Source organism: Caretta caretta, chromosome 2, assembly GCF_965140235.1.
Source record: "Caretta caretta isolate rCarCar2 chromosome 2, rCarCar1.hap1, whole genome shotgun sequence".
Classification (NCBI taxonomy): Eukaryota; Metazoa; Chordata; order Testudines; family Cheloniidae; genus Caretta; species Caretta caretta.
Window position 1 is genome coordinate 192947269 of NC_134207.1, and position 16985 is coordinate 192964253.

General features: G+C 42.4%; 1 protein-coding gene across 3 annotated transcripts in view; it reads left to right on the forward strand.

The window, feature by feature from the left end:
- The first annotated feature begins 2589 nt into the window (after positions 1-2589).
- Positions 2590-16985, forward strand: part of ZNRF2 (zinc and ring finger 2) — a 126824-nt gene continuing 112428 nt past the window's right edge. For 2 of the 3 annotated variants that reach the window (XR_012667184.1, XM_048838720.2), the window contains exon 1: positions 2590-3296. Coding sequence is in view for 2 of the 3 variants with exons in the window: in XM_048838720.2 (XP_048694677.1) it covers positions 2879-3296 (418 nt within the window). In the remaining variant the exon portion in view is untranslated. The remainder of the gene's footprint in view (positions 3297-16985) is intronic. The other variant, XM_048838721.2, reaches the window with a different exon arrangement.

Here is a 16985-nt window from a genome sequence, read left to right on the forward strand (position 1 = left end):
AAGCCCCATTGACTTTAATGGTTTAAATGCACAGCAACATTCTATGGCTAGGTTTAAAAATCTTATTTGCTTCTAATCACAGCTTCAAACACCATACAAGTTGTCAGCACCAGTGTAATATTTGTATAGAAATTTTAAGGTTAAAGAACATTTTAAAACCCAGTTAAATAATCTTTGGTAGTAGTTATTCCACTAGTGCTATTATTGATATGGACATAGCTGGTTGGAGTAATTCAGATGTGCAACGCTGGAGAATTTACTGAAACATGAGAGCCTTGGGTTGATTTATAGAAAAGCTTTGCAGTGATGTACCCTATTATATGCCAGACAATCATCCATATAGACAACAGTTTATGCTGGGTGATTGATTGTAGGAATCCTACTTATAGATCCAATGCATGACATATTCAATCACATCATCTTTCTATTTTTAAAATATTAAATGATCTTTGTATCCTGATGAGAACTGTCAGGTGGAGATTGAACCACTTATTCATAGGGTTCAATTTATAGGACCAAATCTGGCAGTCCTCCCCTATATAAAACTCTCATTGGTCAATAGGAGTTTTGTCTGAGTAAAAGACTAAGGGGTTTAGGATTTTGCTCACATGCCCAGAAAATAAGCATATGGGACAAGATCCTACCCCCCTTCCTTCCCCTTTACACCATTCAGGTGGTACAAAGGGACTGACATCAGGCCTTAAGTGCTCAGATAAGAATTTCCCCAGCCTAGGAAATTTCTCAACTGGTATAACCTGTTTCTATGCCAACCACAGCCATCCACTCTATTGCAGGTGGAATGTCAGGAGCAGGAAAGGATGTACTGAAGGCTGGGCAGAGATAGAACATGCCAACTAAGAATGATCAGAATAGTTGTAGTCCTTCTAGGGACCATGGCCAGCCTATGTACATCTCAGTAGCCCCTAGGCCCCTTTAACTTTTTGCTGTAGCAGCCATATTTGTGAATCAGGTTAATGATAAGCCACTCTTTCCTGCAACAAACAGATCTTGTTGCAGGAGAAAATCTGGACCATTAAAATCATATTACTGGTTGTTACAGCTGTATCTTGAGTGGGAAACAGGTCCTCTAAGAATCTGTTGTGCTCCATAAACCTGTTGCTAAAGATTATAGATGATGTCATTGTTATGCTAAAATGTAGTTGCTGTTTAAATTTTCAAATTTTACAGAGATCAAAATAAGATTATCTAAAACTTGTTCCTCCACAGGGTCCAAAATGAATGGTCACTATATTCTTAGGTATTCGTTTTTCCACAGGGGGGAGTCTGCCTCCTGAACCTTCTAATGATCCTCTTTCTAGAAACCAAACCCCTAGGGGCACTCAGCTATGTCTATACCATAGTAACTGCAATGAGTAATTATGTGTTTGATACACTTCAATGGAAAGTTCACTAATCTTAGGCAAGATTTTCATTCATGTAAAAACTGCCTGGTAAGAATGGAAGCTGCCCACACAATTTCTTTGAACACTATGCTGACATAACAGTATTCATTCATAGCTGCTCCATTTTAGGTGGTGTAGTCCCATGTGTACACACTTGTATACAACTGTTTTCTGTACACAGCAGCCAATGCAGTTCCGCATTGCTGCACACAACTGACAGCTATCTTAATGCATGTAGCTGTGCTTTTTAACTACCTTCCCCTTTTATGGCATGCACTAGAACTGGATTATTAAATTTTAAAGATGAAGGGCTAAATTCATCCCAGTGCAACTACACTGATGTCTGAATTGCCTAGCTTTTCGTGAAGTCCCAAGCACAAGGGTCATGCTTGTCAGTCTCTTCTCGACAGCCATAACGTTAGAAACTTTTTTTTAAATGAAAGATGAGTTTCTCCCCTAATCTCATGCTTCCAATTGCTGGGCCTTCAAAAAACAAACAAAAAACAACCCCCCCTCCCCCAAGAAACAAACAACCCACCACCATCAGGAATCCGGGCAACAATGAATTCGAAGTAAATAGGTTCAAAACATGTTAATTGCCCTTTCAAGAGCCAGAGGAAAGGGGACGAACCCTGAGCGGTGGGGCCCCGCAGCGGCCCTACCTCTGCTGCAACATACTTGGAAAATAGCTTTTGTATTTGTTTTGGCGCCCCGAGCGCTGGCTGTGCCCCGCTAGCAAGCTGAGCTCCGCTCCTCCAGCAGCAGCTGGGAGCGGGAGCGGTAACAGGTGGGCTAACTCCGCAGCAGCCCTTTCGGGCCTCTAGTCAGGGCACTCCGTGGCAGCTCCTGTTTATCCCCCGGTGCCAAACAAAGCGGGGGGGGGGGTCTGCTCCCGCCGCCTCTCTACCTTGCGAGAAGGGGCCACGCTTCCCGCAACCACGGAGCCCGGCCTGCGCTCTCCCCAGCGAGCGGGCCCCGGGCCAGCCGGCGGGGTAAGAGGCCGGGGCCGCGATGGGTCTCCAGGCGGCAGCAGGCGACAGGCGTGACTAGGGGCTGGGCTTACCCGGCGCTGCTGGGGGCGGCCCGGGCTGTGCCTAACTCGGGGGCGGCTCCCGCCCCAACCGCCAGTCCCCGGCCGCGCGCCGGGGCCGCCCCCAGGATGGCGACACAGGAGGGGCGGCGCCCGCCCTCGGCACAGCCACGCACGGCGGGCAGAGCGAGCGGTGGGCGGCGGATGGCGGCGGCGGGGCTGGGCCCCCGGACGGTGGCGGCAGCGGGAGCAGCCGCCGGAGCCAGCAGCGCCCCGAGCGGCTCATGGTGGCGCCCGAGACCCGAGAGCAGCGGCCGCTCCAGCAACGGCAGCTGAGCCGGATCCCGGCGGTACCCAGCGCGGGCCGGCCCCCGGCGCTCCCCTCCCCTCGCGGGCTCGCTCCTGCCGGGGCCGCCTCAGGGCAGCGGCGAAGGGCGGCGGGACGATGGGCGCCAAGCAGAGCGGCCCGGCCGCCGCCGACGGCCGCACCCGGGCGTACTCGGGCGGGGACTTGCCCTCCGGCAGCGGCGGCGCTGGCGGGCGCTCGGCGGGGGCCGGCGGGCGATACGCGCCGGCGGCGCCCCAGGCAGCCCCCGCGGGCTCGGCGGCGGGAGCCGCGGCCGCCGCGCCCGTGGCGGCGCCCCGGAGCAGGTCCCTCGGCGGGGCGGCAGCCTCCGGGGCCAGGGCCGCCCAGTCAGCCTTCAGCATCCCCCACAGCAGCGGCCCCTACGGCTCGCAGGACTCGGTGAACAGCGCGGCCGAGGAGGGCGGCCGGGGGCGGCCCGCAGGGGGCGGAGGACACGGCGGGCCCCGGCTCGTGATCGGCTCGCTGCCAGCGCACCTCTCACCGCACCTGTTCGGAGGTGAAGTACCCACCCGTGCCCCTGTGTGTGTTTGGGGGGAGACTGCCACCTCTTGTGCTACCCCTGCCTGGGTGTGTGGGGTGGGGGTGGGGAGACCTGTAACACTTAGTGCTACTCCGGCCCTGTCCATGGCGTGGGGGGAGAGGGGCTAGAGAGACTGTGAGACACTCAGCCCTTCCCCAGACAGGGGGACCCTACACATTATACAGTACCTCAGATGTGTGTGGTGGGGGTAGGGAGTAGGCAGGGCTGTTGCAACAATTTCTATAGTGGGGATGCTGAGAGCCATTGAACCAAACTGTAAACCCTGTATATGATGGAAACCGCTTCAACCCATGGGGGGGGTGTGGTAACTCCCCCAGCACCCCTGGTTCCAGCAGCTATGGGAGTAGGTCTCTAACTCTTAGTGATGGTCCAGGAACAGATTTGAGGGGTAGCACTATTTTTGGTGGGGTTGAGGTAGTGAGTACCCCCCTTGGAGCCGATTCGGTAGTGTTGTGGGGTGTGTGTGTGTGTGGGAGGTTAGCAAAGGAGGCTTTACTCTTCTCTTCCTAGGGAAATCTCGGGCTTGACTCTAGGTCACTACCCTAATGTTAGAAGGACAATATATTCTTTCATTTCAGTGTACCTTTCTTAGTTAACTGAAGAACTGATTGATTTTCTGTTCCATGTTTCCACATTCTGAATACTTTGTAAATCTCAGATTTATAAAGTGAAGTGAGTGTTTTTTGTATAGCTCTTTTTTGGCTCGCTCTTGGGAGAGTAGTTTGCGACTTCGAGGGGATTACAATGAATCATCATTTTGTGAAAGGGGTAGCTTTCTAGTTCCTCCAGGCTTCAGTTTTATCTATACATGCTTCCGCTGCTGGTTCTTGGCCATGTAGATTTAAAAAAAAATTAGAGGTCTGAAAGCAGAAGGAAGGAATTTAATAATGAAATAACTCCCCTGCAATGTAGTTCACACAGTAAAAAGGAAAAAAGACCCTCTCTGTCTTGCCACTTTAGACTTTAATATCTGTAATCTGTGCCTGTGTAAATATGCCTACCTACTACTTACATAATTAGGATTTAATTGGATCAAGTATGCATGCAGTTTATTTTAAATCAGACTGAAATCTGTTTTTACGTACTGATTAAAATGTGTCTGCAGCTTGTTCCTGTTTCTCAGTCACTGAATTGTCTGTACTGAAACTTGGTTAATAAAATAGAAGTTATTGTAATGGAAAGTTTCTTTGAATTAGCTTATTTTTTTCCAAAAGAAGAAAATGTATAGATGAGGGGAGGTATTTTAAAAAACAATCTTTAAGAAAATGTAGCACTTTTCCCCCCTAAAGACTGTAGTACGTTTCCTGGAGGTGGTAGAAATAGAGGAGGAGGAGCAAAATATTGAATCTATTAAGAATGAAGTTAAACGCTCTGTAAATAGTTTGAAAAAGATGAACTTGTTCAATTTTTTCTGCACAGAAGATTGTACAATTGTTTTAAATTAAAGTTTTTGGTGCATTTTATGCACTCTTCTATCTCCCTTTCAAGTGTAGATTTTTAATTTTTTAGGTAAGGTTGTTGAGTTGATTTCTTTCAATGACATTTATTATAAAGGTTTCACTGCTCATATGAGTAAACACTAAGGTGCAACGGGACTGTCCGTTAATGTGTGTGTGCTTTTTTTATATCTTTTTGATATCTGTTGTAATTGTCTAGAAGAACTTAATACATGTGTGTTATAGCTTGTGTAAATTCTGAATTAAAAATAGAATGAAATGTCATTTTTTGGGGAAGGGATGCAAGGTGCCTGTCTGTGTGAACCTACTTTCACTTTTGATAGTGATAAATGAGAGCATTATTTGCTAATGTAGTTCTGTAATATAAAATGTCTGTAGCTTTACATTTGAGATTTTTAGCCTTCAATGTAAGTGGCATAGACTCAAGAGCAGTAGGTCAAATTAAGATTTTTTTTTTTCCAGTCCTGGCATTTCCTGGATGGTCAACGTGTATGTTACAAGAAAAGGAGTACTTGTGGCACCTTAGAGACTAACAAATTTATTTGAGCATAAGCTTTCATGAGCTACAGCATGTGTGCATCCGATGAAGTGAGCTGTAGCTCATGAAAGCTTATGCTCAAATAAATTTGTTAGTGTCTAAGGTGCCACAAGTACTCCTTTTTGTGGATACAGACTAACATGGCTGCTACTCTGAAACCTGTCATGTATGTTACAGACAACCCTACAAACAGATTTCTGTTCAGTTGCATTTTTGTGTGTGGACCTGAAGACAGTCCTGGTCTCCTGAAGACTCCTAAGTCCGCTACTGGCTGCTCCTAGTGCTCTGATTGAACATGCTAATGGAGAGCATCAAGCCTACCTTAACAAGGAGCATTTGCCCTTGAGAAGGCGAACTTAAGTGTAAGTGTTCTTATAGTGCTGAGTTGCTGCATGTTTATTAATTGTTAGTTAAGAGTAGCAGAGCTTTGATGCAAGGATGGCTGCAGTGTTATCAGAGTAGTATGCGTGAAAGCTGGTGTGTGCAATTCCTTTTGCAGTCAAAGGGTACTATGCTATTGCATATTAACAGTCTATATACAATGAGAGAAAAGCATTAAAACTTAAAGCATGTTGCGAATTTGTTACTCAAAAATAGGAGTCCTTGCTTAAACCTTGCATCACAGGTCTGATGAAGTGAGCTGTAGCTCACGAAAGCTCATGCTCAAATAAATTGGTTAGTCTCTAAGGTGCCACAAGTACTCCTTTTCTTTTTGCGAATACAGACTAACAGGGCTGTTACTCTGAAACCTTAATTAGATCAGTTACAGACCATATTTTCCTCATTACAGTTTCAGGTGATAATTTACATAATTGCTAAGTAGTACCCTATGTTTTCTTATTCATGAATCTATTAAACCAGAGTGCAGAATATTAACTACTTATTGACAGAGATGATATAGAATGTATGCCCTCCACTTATGCAATAATCTTTAACATTGTAAGGTGACTAATCGATGATGGCTGTCAGATATTAGATTTTTGATGATGCAAGATGTAAGCAGCTTTGCTGGTCACAATCTATATCATTTATATCTATCTGTGAATCAGTCTGTAGTAGCTTTTCTTTTTTCGTATGAAAATGAATGGCTGCTTAATCTAATCCTAGCATTTAGTTTTTTTAAAAAGGGAGGGGAGGACCTGTACATTTCAAACTTTCCTATTATATATTTTTTGCAATTTAAATATTTTGTAATGTGGGTGGCATAATAACTTTCCAGTGCAATTAACATAGTAAATGTCATAGCTATACACTTTTTAAAAATTCAATATAGTATTCAGATGCTTGGTTCAAACAATGGCCCTGTTGTAGATCACAATTTCATAAGACTGTCCATGGGGGGAAATAACTCGGAGGACTGCTTTTGAGCAGTTTCTGACTAGCTTAAGCTTGTCTAGGTATGGTGCTTGGCAGTTACTATGCGTATTGCGAGCGTGCTTCAAGCACCCTCCCTTATTTTGTAGACTGCAGTTTGTGGTGGTGTTTTTTAACTGAAAACTACAGAAGTTTATTTTGAGAATCAGTTCAGCAGTTTCTTTGGAGAATTAGTTTAATATATAAAGATTAAACTGTATTTTCCTGGCAGAATGCTTGGCTTTGACAATCAATAACACATGGATGTTGCACTTGTAGGACTACTATAATTAATTGGCCCTTATTGAATTGTACTCCATTGTGACTTTTGAATTACCCAGAACAGTGTTTAAATATTAGCTATCTAATTTGTTTGTTATAAACTATGTGATTAGTACTAGCTGTATGCTAAAATGCAAAAAATTAAACACTGCTATATGCTGAGATGTGCAAAAGTATGATCAGTCTGTTATATTTCTTTGGTACAAACTGTAGTAATGTTTAAAAAATAATTCATTCAAAGTCATAGCTCTCCTTTGGGTTAAGACGATCTTGTGTTCATGCTAATTTTAGGCTTATTATCCTTTATGATCAAATATTTCTATATATCTTGTGATTAACTATCAGAGCCAATTCAGTTCAGTAACAAATTTAGGCCCTGATTCTGCAAAGACTTGTGCATATACTTAACTTTATGCACTGTGAATACAGGGGGGTCCCCAGTGTATGTCGGGGTTACTTTCTTGAAAAGGGTGACAGATACTGAAATGATGTATACTGTGGACCTTCCCCCCCCCCCCCCCCCCCCCCCCCCGAATGCCGCTAAACAGCTGAGCAGAGCAGTCAGGAGGCACTAGGAGGGAAGGGGAGAAGTTGATCGTTGGCCTTGAAAAGAGTGAATACAGTTTAAATTTATGTGCCTAACTAAATAATTTGTGTTTTCAACACTTTCTATTTCTGGTTAAGACTGATGTCTAGGTGTATCCTGTTTAACTCTTAGTGTACCAGAGTTTCTATGATAGGCTTTGTATATGCAAGGATTTTTTGCCAAAAATTTCCCTTTATTGCAACAGCTGGTTCAGCTCCAACAGTAAGAGCTTCAGGGTAGGCAGGGCCAGAGATGATCGGTAACTCTTGGAGAGAGGGTACAATATAAAGGGGGGGTGGGGTGGGAGGAAGACGGACCTGATCGCCCTGTGTGTTGCCTCTGGCCCCTTTCCGACTCACCTTGTGCCTCCCATACCTGCTCCAAGCTGGCACCACCGTGCCCCCTCACAGCTCCTCACTCACTTCTCCCATTGCCTCCCCATGTGCGTGGTGCAGGAAAGAGTGGGCTCCACACACCTACTGTCAAGTGGGTAACTGGGGTTGTGGGCAAGGAAGGAATGGGTCTCAGCGGGCTTTTCTGCCCTTTCTGCTCCCCCCCCACAGAAGTGCGCTGGCAGTCCCGTCCCGCTTCCCTGCTCCGGCCGCCACCTAGCAGGGTTCCGCAGGAGTGCTAGGTGTCCATGACTTTCACGGGCACATCTCCCTGGGATGCACTCATCCTGACTCCCTCCCTGCCAGAAATCTGGTGGGGGAGAGGGGAAATGTGACCCTGTGTGTCCCCCATACATAACTTCTGGATCCAGGCAGCTGCTTTTGTGTTTAATTCCTGGGCCATCTAAAACTCAGAGCTCTGTGTAGCTCAGAAGCTTGTACCTTCCACCAATAGAAATTGGTCCAGTAAAAGACATTGCTCACCCAACTTGTCTCTCTCATATCCTGGGACCAACACAGCTACAACAACTCTGTGCACATCTAAAAACACTAGCAGCTGCTTAGGATTTTGTTTCCACTAGTGCTCCCACCTTCGGCAAGCTGGATTTAGTGATGCCTGGTTGCTATATGCCAAAGATCACAAAAGATTCAGGTTGCTTCCAGTCCAAAGAGACCAGTCACTTACCCCAGGTCAATTTGTACCTCAGATCTCACACAAAAGACAACGCTTGTAGCCAATCCTATGATAAACTAAGGAATAATTAACTAGGAGAAAGAAATGAGAACTATTTACAGGTTAAAGCAGGCCAGCATATCCACGCAAATGAGTTATAATCTATGGTTCCAAAAGGTCATAGAATTATAGCAGACTGTCAGCGCTGAATATCTTTTAGGGATAAGCCAAGTTGATCCTGGGGAAGTCTGCTTCTGTTTTGTAGTTCCAGCCTTCTGAGAGATCAGACAGTAAAAGAGAGGAAAATTTTTCTTGTTCATTGTCTATTTCCTTCTTCCAGAATTCAAACTGATGGGATGACCCCTTTTATATGTAGCCTCTTAATGGGTGTGAAGGGGAAATTAATAAAGTCTTGTGATGTCCCACAGTGGCCCATTTAATTTTGATAGCCTTCTTAGTGATAAAGAGGCAATCCCTTCTGACAGGTTGACTGTTTCAGGGCAAAATTTTTTTATAGTTATAAACAAAAACTCAAATATTTACCTTTAACGTGATAAAGATATTTTAAGTGAGATTTCTGAAATGCTTGTAAATTACTGCATTCATTAAGTCTAAATTCTAAACACATTGTTATAAGTTCAATACCCACCTTAACTATACTAACACAGGTGAAACTGACTGGTTTCCATTAATGAATTTGTCAGTGCTTGGCTGTGGCCTAAAGCTTGGCAAGAGCTGGCACCTGGATTGCCAGCATCACACAGTAGTTTTCAAAAAATGATTAAAAGTAGTTTCAGGTACTTCACCTATCCTTGAGTCTCTCTAGCATTTTTACTAGCTCTGCGGTTGTATTATGCTATTTTTTTAATATTGGAATTTATTCCCTTGTTATATAAACTTGCACAAATGACACAGGAATCTGACTATACACACAGTGCTGTCAAATGCACAAAGTTTACTGAATAAGTTATTTTTTGTGATATTTGCATTCTAGAACCTTAGGTGTTGAAACTACAATTGTTTAAAATAGTCACTTCTGTCTTTCTTAAAAAAAAAAAAAAAAAGATTGTCCTTTCAAGATAAATTAAACTGTGTGTTGGTGTCATCTTTTTTGACCATTCTGAAGGGGAAAGCTTATGTAAAAAGTACTTTTCTATAGAATACCGCTGGTATAGGAATGGCCACCACTGATTTGCAGACACCTCTCGTGTATAACAATGCAGCTGTTTTGCACCAGCAACGCTATACATTAACCTTTAGGAGTAAGAAGTGAAGAATAAATTCCTTTAAACTTACAATAGGAATTGAAGGAAAGCAGAATATAAGGCTTGAAATGCTTGCTGGACTGTAGGTGGATGCTGATAGCAGAGGGATATGAAGTTTTGTTAAAGGAAAGGGCAGGTTTTTGGGTTCCCACCAAGGTGTTACTCTGCCTGAAGGGCCACTTATTTTTTTTTTTTAAGCTGACTTGTGTAGGTATGCAGTACGTTTGGGCATGTTCCTATGCTTCCTTTTATTTTCCTTCCCTTCACTTTTCTAGCTTCTGGGAGAGAAAGTATCTTTTTCTTTCATCCCAAACCTGCTTTTGACTGGTGAATTTTGTGGGGCGGCTTATATTTTGTCTCTTGTCCTTGGCTTTGTGGAAGGGCAAAAAGCTCAAATTTCTGTTTCCCCAAAATCATGCAGGTAGCAGTGATGATAGAACTCTTAAGATGAGTCAGTTTCATTCCTGTTGTCACTCTGTATCATCAAAGCGAGGGATGGGTGATTTTGCTTTCTGATTTGGGAGCAGAGGTGCAAAGTACACCTGGCTGGCTGGACATTTACTGTGATGATTTTCTGTGTGTGGGAGGGGAATACTGTTGGAAGCACTAAAATTGATCACATTATAAGTCTTGCTGTTGTTTCAGCCATGAAGATATTGGTAGGGCTTGAAAAAGCTACTCTCCTCTGGTGAATAGGAAGCTTTTCCTGGTTATTGAGGGGCTTCAATGCCATTAGATTCTCCATGGGATTAAGCTTTTGCTTTAATAATTTTCTAAATGCTGTGTATGCAGAGATAATCTGTGTGTTCTCAGACAAATCTAGTTCCATTGCTGCTGCTCGTAGCGTTCCCAAACTGCAGCTGAGTGAAGACTGACCAGTCTTGTTACTTCCGATTATTGCTTTCAAAACCCTGTGGGCAGGAGTGAAACAGGCAAGAATCATGTCCATGTTGCTTTGCTTCAGCTTTGGAAAGCTCTGAGTGGCAGCCCTGGAGCTATTGTTTGCGAAAGAGGGTTAAAATAGTCGCAAAGTTGGAAGTGGATAGTCACAGAAAGATGTGCATGTGCACACACGCTTTTCTGCAGTGACTGTGGGTTGAGGGAGTGGAATAGAATAGCTGAGGCAGCCACCTTTTGCAGTTCCTAAGGGCTGTAGAATGTGTAGGTGAAGGAGCAGAGAGCGCTGATTCCTTCCAGCGGCTGGCGGAGGTTGGGACATCTTACTTGTATTGCAAACCTATTAACTAGAGTTAAGTCACAAATTGTGGTGTCCTCCAGCTAGTATCCAGGGACATCACCCTCATAGGACCATACACCCTCCATCTTCCTGACAGCTGAGGCTGGCTCCTTAGCAAGGCATTGTCTCTGGATAGAGGAGGACTGCTATGTTTCATATTGGCCCTAATGTACGATAAACTGCTTCAGCTCTGGTGTTAGGCAAAACACTGCAGTTTTATATTATCAGATGTGTGTGGTTCTGGTGCTCTGTGTATAGTGGAGCCCTAGAACTGTGAACCTCACAAGGATCATGTCAGTTTCATGTTATTGCTACTTGGACACTAGAGGCATAGGCACCATCAAGGGAAGGTGGATAGAGGGAAGGGATTTAAAGTCAGAAAGGATAAGAAATAAAATTATGTTTTTGTCCCTTCTAAGTACTCCCTATATTCTCAAATAGGGGAAAGGGACGATGCATTGGAGAGGGTCTAAAGACAGATTTCATTTCCTCTCTTGGGGCTAATTGTGACTAAAAGAATTGGGGAAGCATTTCACATTGGTGGTGTTTGGCTCCCTCATCTCCGTTACTGAAGGAAATAGTATTGGTGAGCTTCACAGGAATCCTTGTCCAGATCTCTGAAGAGAGAGGAGCCACTGTGATAGGGTGGCTTTGCAATGGGCCAAGTAAGTGATTGGAAGGGGAGAATGGGAATTAGATCATGTTTGAAAAGACCCCCCCCCCGCCCATTCCTTCCTCTCCCAAAGAAGTAAGTAGAGGAGCCAAATAATAGAATGGGCAGTACTGTAACTAGGGTTGGGGAGAAACTCAAATGCAAAGATTTGGTCTTGGGGAGAGAAGCAAACTGCTTAATTTTACTAGGGTGTGTAATTGTTTCTTCTGATACCAATGTAACAGTAATATCTGAGCCTTTGGGTTGTCAGTTCAAACAAAAACTCCTGCATAATTTGTGTACACTCGCATACACTCTTCCTGCTTCCTTGGCATAATAGAAATGAAGAATCCTGCTCTTCTAGGATGTTTCCTAATTTTGGAATAATTGCTTGAATCCTGACCGAATATCTCTCCATGTGTCCTCTTGCACACAATTACACACTAGTTTCTAGCAGCCTTCCAAGTGGTATGTCTTTTTCTAAACATCTCATAAAGAAGATTTTTTTTATTACTGGTAGGAATCTGAATACACTTCAAATAATTCTACAGCAGGCTGAGCACCAAAGGTTTTAAACTATTTTGGTAAGTTCTCCCTAGCCCTTGCCAGTCATTTTAGGGAACCCTACCACATAAATGTTCTTGATTCACTGTCTTTTTTTATACAGCCACATTTGAAGCCTTTAACCTCTGAATAATTCTGTACATAGATGAGATTTTTTTTCTACTGAAGTTCTCCTGTAACTGCAGCTGCATGAGCCAAATAATGCTTTATTTAGAGTTTTCTGAAATGCTCCTGCATCTTGTTAATGGTTTAATTACTTGCTGTAATCCCCTTCATTAATTTCCACAGGCTGTGTTCACTTACAATGGGGATGGAGCAGATTGCTCTTGTTCACAGTGATGTTAGTCTGTGAAAAGACAGAGTGGATAGCCTTTGGTTTCTGCACTCTGAGACTTATTTTTGAGCATCTTGAGTATCTGCCTCTTATGGATCAAGGAAAAAGAAATCTTCTAAAACGCACAATTCCTGAAGTTTAAAATGTTCATAATCAGGTATATGAGCAATGATTTTTGCTCAACTACCCCAGTTGTGAATGTGTTGAGCTCACATTTTTCAAAAACAGGCACTAAAAGTTAGGCTTCAAAGGCCATATTAGTATCCTGACTGTCAAAAGTGCTGGCTCCCATTAGCTGGCTACCTGACAGGTTTCACAAAAGTGGGAAGACAAACCAAAATAATCCATGAGACTTATTTCCAACCTGAAATGAACATTCAACTCATTACCAGTGCATGTGTCCCTGTTCCCTGTGCATAAGCAGAGAATTAATATTGCTCTGAAAAGATCAGGAAACCTACAGGGTTTCCCCTAGGGGTTTGAGATGGCTGATTCCAACTCACAAACAAAACACAAGTGTTGCTTTAGATTTGGCTTTGTCACCTTTCCTGTCTCTGTTAGCAGCTGACTTATCTGGGAGTTCTCTCCTTTTTAAGCCTTGCCCAGTCCCAAATGCGTGGGTGTGCTGCATATGATAGTGGAGATTTTTAGTAGATTCTGCTATTGTGTTGGCTGACTTAAATGTACTATAAATTTGGAGTTCATGTAGTGCGTGCACTTGACATTTCTTCTAATTGACAAATATATAAAAAAACAACAACAAAAAGATGAGCTTTTGTAAATTATTCTCCCTCATATATGAATAGGGAGTTTACATAAAGGATTCATATGGCAGCAGCCTTTATTTGTAAATGTTTTAAAACTAATGCTGTTGACACATCCCTGCTAGCCACTCTGACTGAAATTATTACCTGCAGCAATCATTTTGTACTGTGATTTCATCACATTTTATAAGCGAAAGAAGGTCATATGCTTTCATGCTAGTTAAACATATAGGTGCTCCAGGCAGAATTTTTGATTTCAGTAAAGTAGTACTCTTCTTTTTGTCAGTACTGAAACAATGCCTAAGCATGTGGTATTTATGGACACTGTTGCTGAAATGGTGTTTTTACTGTTGTTGTGAAAGATTCTATGGCACCTTGTAAATCTGATGTTCAAGTTTAAATTTGTTTGGGATAGATACATACTTCGTTATTGAGGCTACTGGTACATGCAGTAAACAGACTTGTTTAAGTCCCATTAAAACTCAAGAAAATCAGCTTGCCAAAAGAAAAGGATGAGGTGATAATGAAAAATTCTGTCTTGAGCCATCTTGGGAGAGCATTGCATTTGTTCGGAGTGGCTTTCAATAAAGAGTGTTTGTCTGTTAAAGTGTGTCAAAGTAGGCCCTTAGTTTCTATTAGTATAGCAGAAGTTGTGTGATGACTGTCATTGTGAACTTTGGTTTCATGAAAGGTATTTATAACTTGATAAAGATTTGCTGTATGCTGAAATGTGCCTGGAAGAATATTTTGAGAGAGATCTTCAAAAATGCAGTTTGCTTACTTTAAAGGAAAACATTTAAAAAATTTAAAATGATCCCATATTTTCTCAGAAATAATGGTACTTGCTTTCTAAAACTTACTCAATTTCTGGCACCCAGACACTCTCATACCTGGCATTTTAAGTGGTGGGGTTACAGGGCTCCTACCATATAACCCCTAAATCAGGAGGGACTCTCTTCAGCCTACCCCTAGGAATCAACTCACTCATCTAAGTCCTCTTCCTCGCCTCCTGTGAGGGGGACAGAGGATACTAAAGGGGGTGGGGAACCCCTGCCAGTGAAGGTCCAAAAGTCTCTTCTGTCTCATAAGCACAACACCCATCAGCAAAATCCTAGGTCTGTAAAAAGGAACGGTTCCCAGAAGTAACTGCACTGGAAATTGTGATTAATATATATTCTTCACAACTCAGAGATGATGTAGGTTTCATTTTTAGAAGGTACACACTATACATTTTTCAAGTGATTCATTTTGAAAACTTTTCAGATTAGTTTTGCAGCTATATCAGAAAATGAATGATTGTTTGGTTATTTCATTTACCAAAAGTAACTAAAGCAGATATTTATGAAGTCATTGGGAGGTGAACTATCTCCAATTCAACAGGTTAATCATTAATATTTGGAGGATTTTTTTGCCATGCTGTATTAGGAGGAGAACATCACCAGACAGACATTTACATTGTTTTTTTTTTAACTAAAACAACAACCGTTATGTATTCTGGATTTTTTTTCTTCCACAGCACACATAATATTTTAACCAAACAAGCACATGATTTTTTGAATTTAGCTAAACATTCAAGTTTTTTAAAATCAGGTTTGTTTTTGTTAAAATTGTGTTAACTAAAATAGTTAAATGAAATATTAAAAAAATAATTAAATAGACTGTCAGCCAGGTCAACATGAGAAACTTAAAATATTGGCTTCTGCAGCTAACTCGGTCGTCTTCACCTTCATTTTCCTGTTTGTTCATAATCTGGAAAAGAAAAACAAGCTTTCCTGCTTTTGCAGGTCCCAAACGGTTTCTCAATTAGAAATGAATTAGTCCAAAGGCAGAAAATATTCTTTCTGCTCTGGCAGAAGAAGCTATGGCTGTTAAAAGTGAAATTATTACTTCAACAGTCTCTGAATCCAAGTGCGTAAGTGACTTCCACCAGTTCACTGGGGTGACTTTCTTTAAAGCGTCATCAGCAAACATGACAGGTTTCAGAGGAACAGCCGTGTTAGTCTGTATTCGCAAAAAGAAAAGGAGTACTTGTGGCACCTTAGAGACTAACCAATTTATTTGAGCATGAGCTTTCGTGATGAAGTGAGCTGATGAAGTGAGCTGTAGCTCACGAAAGCTCATGCTCAAATAAATTGGTTAGTCTCTAAGGTGCCACAAGTACTCCTTTTCTATCAGCAAACATGATCATGGATCAGCAAACATAGATTTCTTGAATGGTTCATCCTCAGCTCCGAGGTTTATTATAGTTGGCATTATGGAGGGATGATTGCTGGATGTCCATGTCATAGCCAGCTCCTCTTCTTCAGCAGTTAAGGTTTGACCCTAGTACCGAGTATTGAGACTATTTGCAAGAAAATGAGCTGGAGATAGTGCTTGTTCCATTCGTTTTATAATGCTTCTAATTTAACTCTGTCATTGCATATTTCTCTTTTTAAGATCTCACTCAGTTCATTCCAAATTTCAACAGCGAAAGCAATAAAACAGCTATTTCCTTGCATTTTGTTCAAGGCTACAGAAATAGGCTTCAGGCTACTCAGCATGTGTTCAACATTTCTCTTAAGCCCAATGTTAAGAACTTTGGCTCTGACAGTGCCATCTATTTTTTCATGATTTTGTTCACAAATGGTCATCAGATTCGGCCAGTGCTTGATATAGTGCTCAAAACAGTCCACTACTGAGTTCCATTGCACGTCTTGTGGGAGAGTTAGCTTGGTTCCTCCCACTTTTTTCAGAGCAGCTGCTACAAAGTGGTTGTTATGGAATTATTTTGCAGTTTCAACAACATTAGCCTGTATTCTTGGAACACTGAAGTCTTTGGCTAGGAGGTGCATCAGGTGAGCACTGCAACCATATGTTATTAGCTTGGGACTCTCTTCTAAATAAATTCTTCTCATCTTGGATACATTTGCAGCATTGTATGTGACCAAGCTGCATACTAGACATTTAAATTTTTTTCCCACAGTTTGTTATAGCTTTTACTGCTACGTCTTGTAAGTATTCTGCTGTGTGTGCATTTCCTGATGTATCAATTGTTTCTGTAAGGAAGACATTCCCTTCTTCTGTTGTCACACAAGCATATACAACAGGATCATTGTGGACATTGCTCCACCCATCAAGACTCGGGTTAACAATTTCACCCTCTAGACCTTTTGCACACTGCTCAATTTCTCTTTCATACACTTTATCCAGCAATATGACTGCAACATCTGCTCTGTTGGGTGGACTGTACCCTGGTCTTAATGACTGAACCATGTTAATGAAGTGTGGGTTCTCAATCATACGGAAAGGAGAATTTGTTGCATAAACAAACCAAGCAATTTTTTCATCAGTTACCTCTTTTTGTAATTTGCTGGTTCTTTTCACAAACTTATCTATGGTTGTTTCTGGATGATGGAGATATCTTTTTTTTCTTTTTGCTAGAGGAGATATACTGTGGCTGTGACATACATGATATGACTGAAACACTATCATGGCAGATAACTCTGAAACTATAGAAAATAACGGTGATCTTGAAGGTAGATAGTCTTCAGAATCCTGTAGGTTGAGG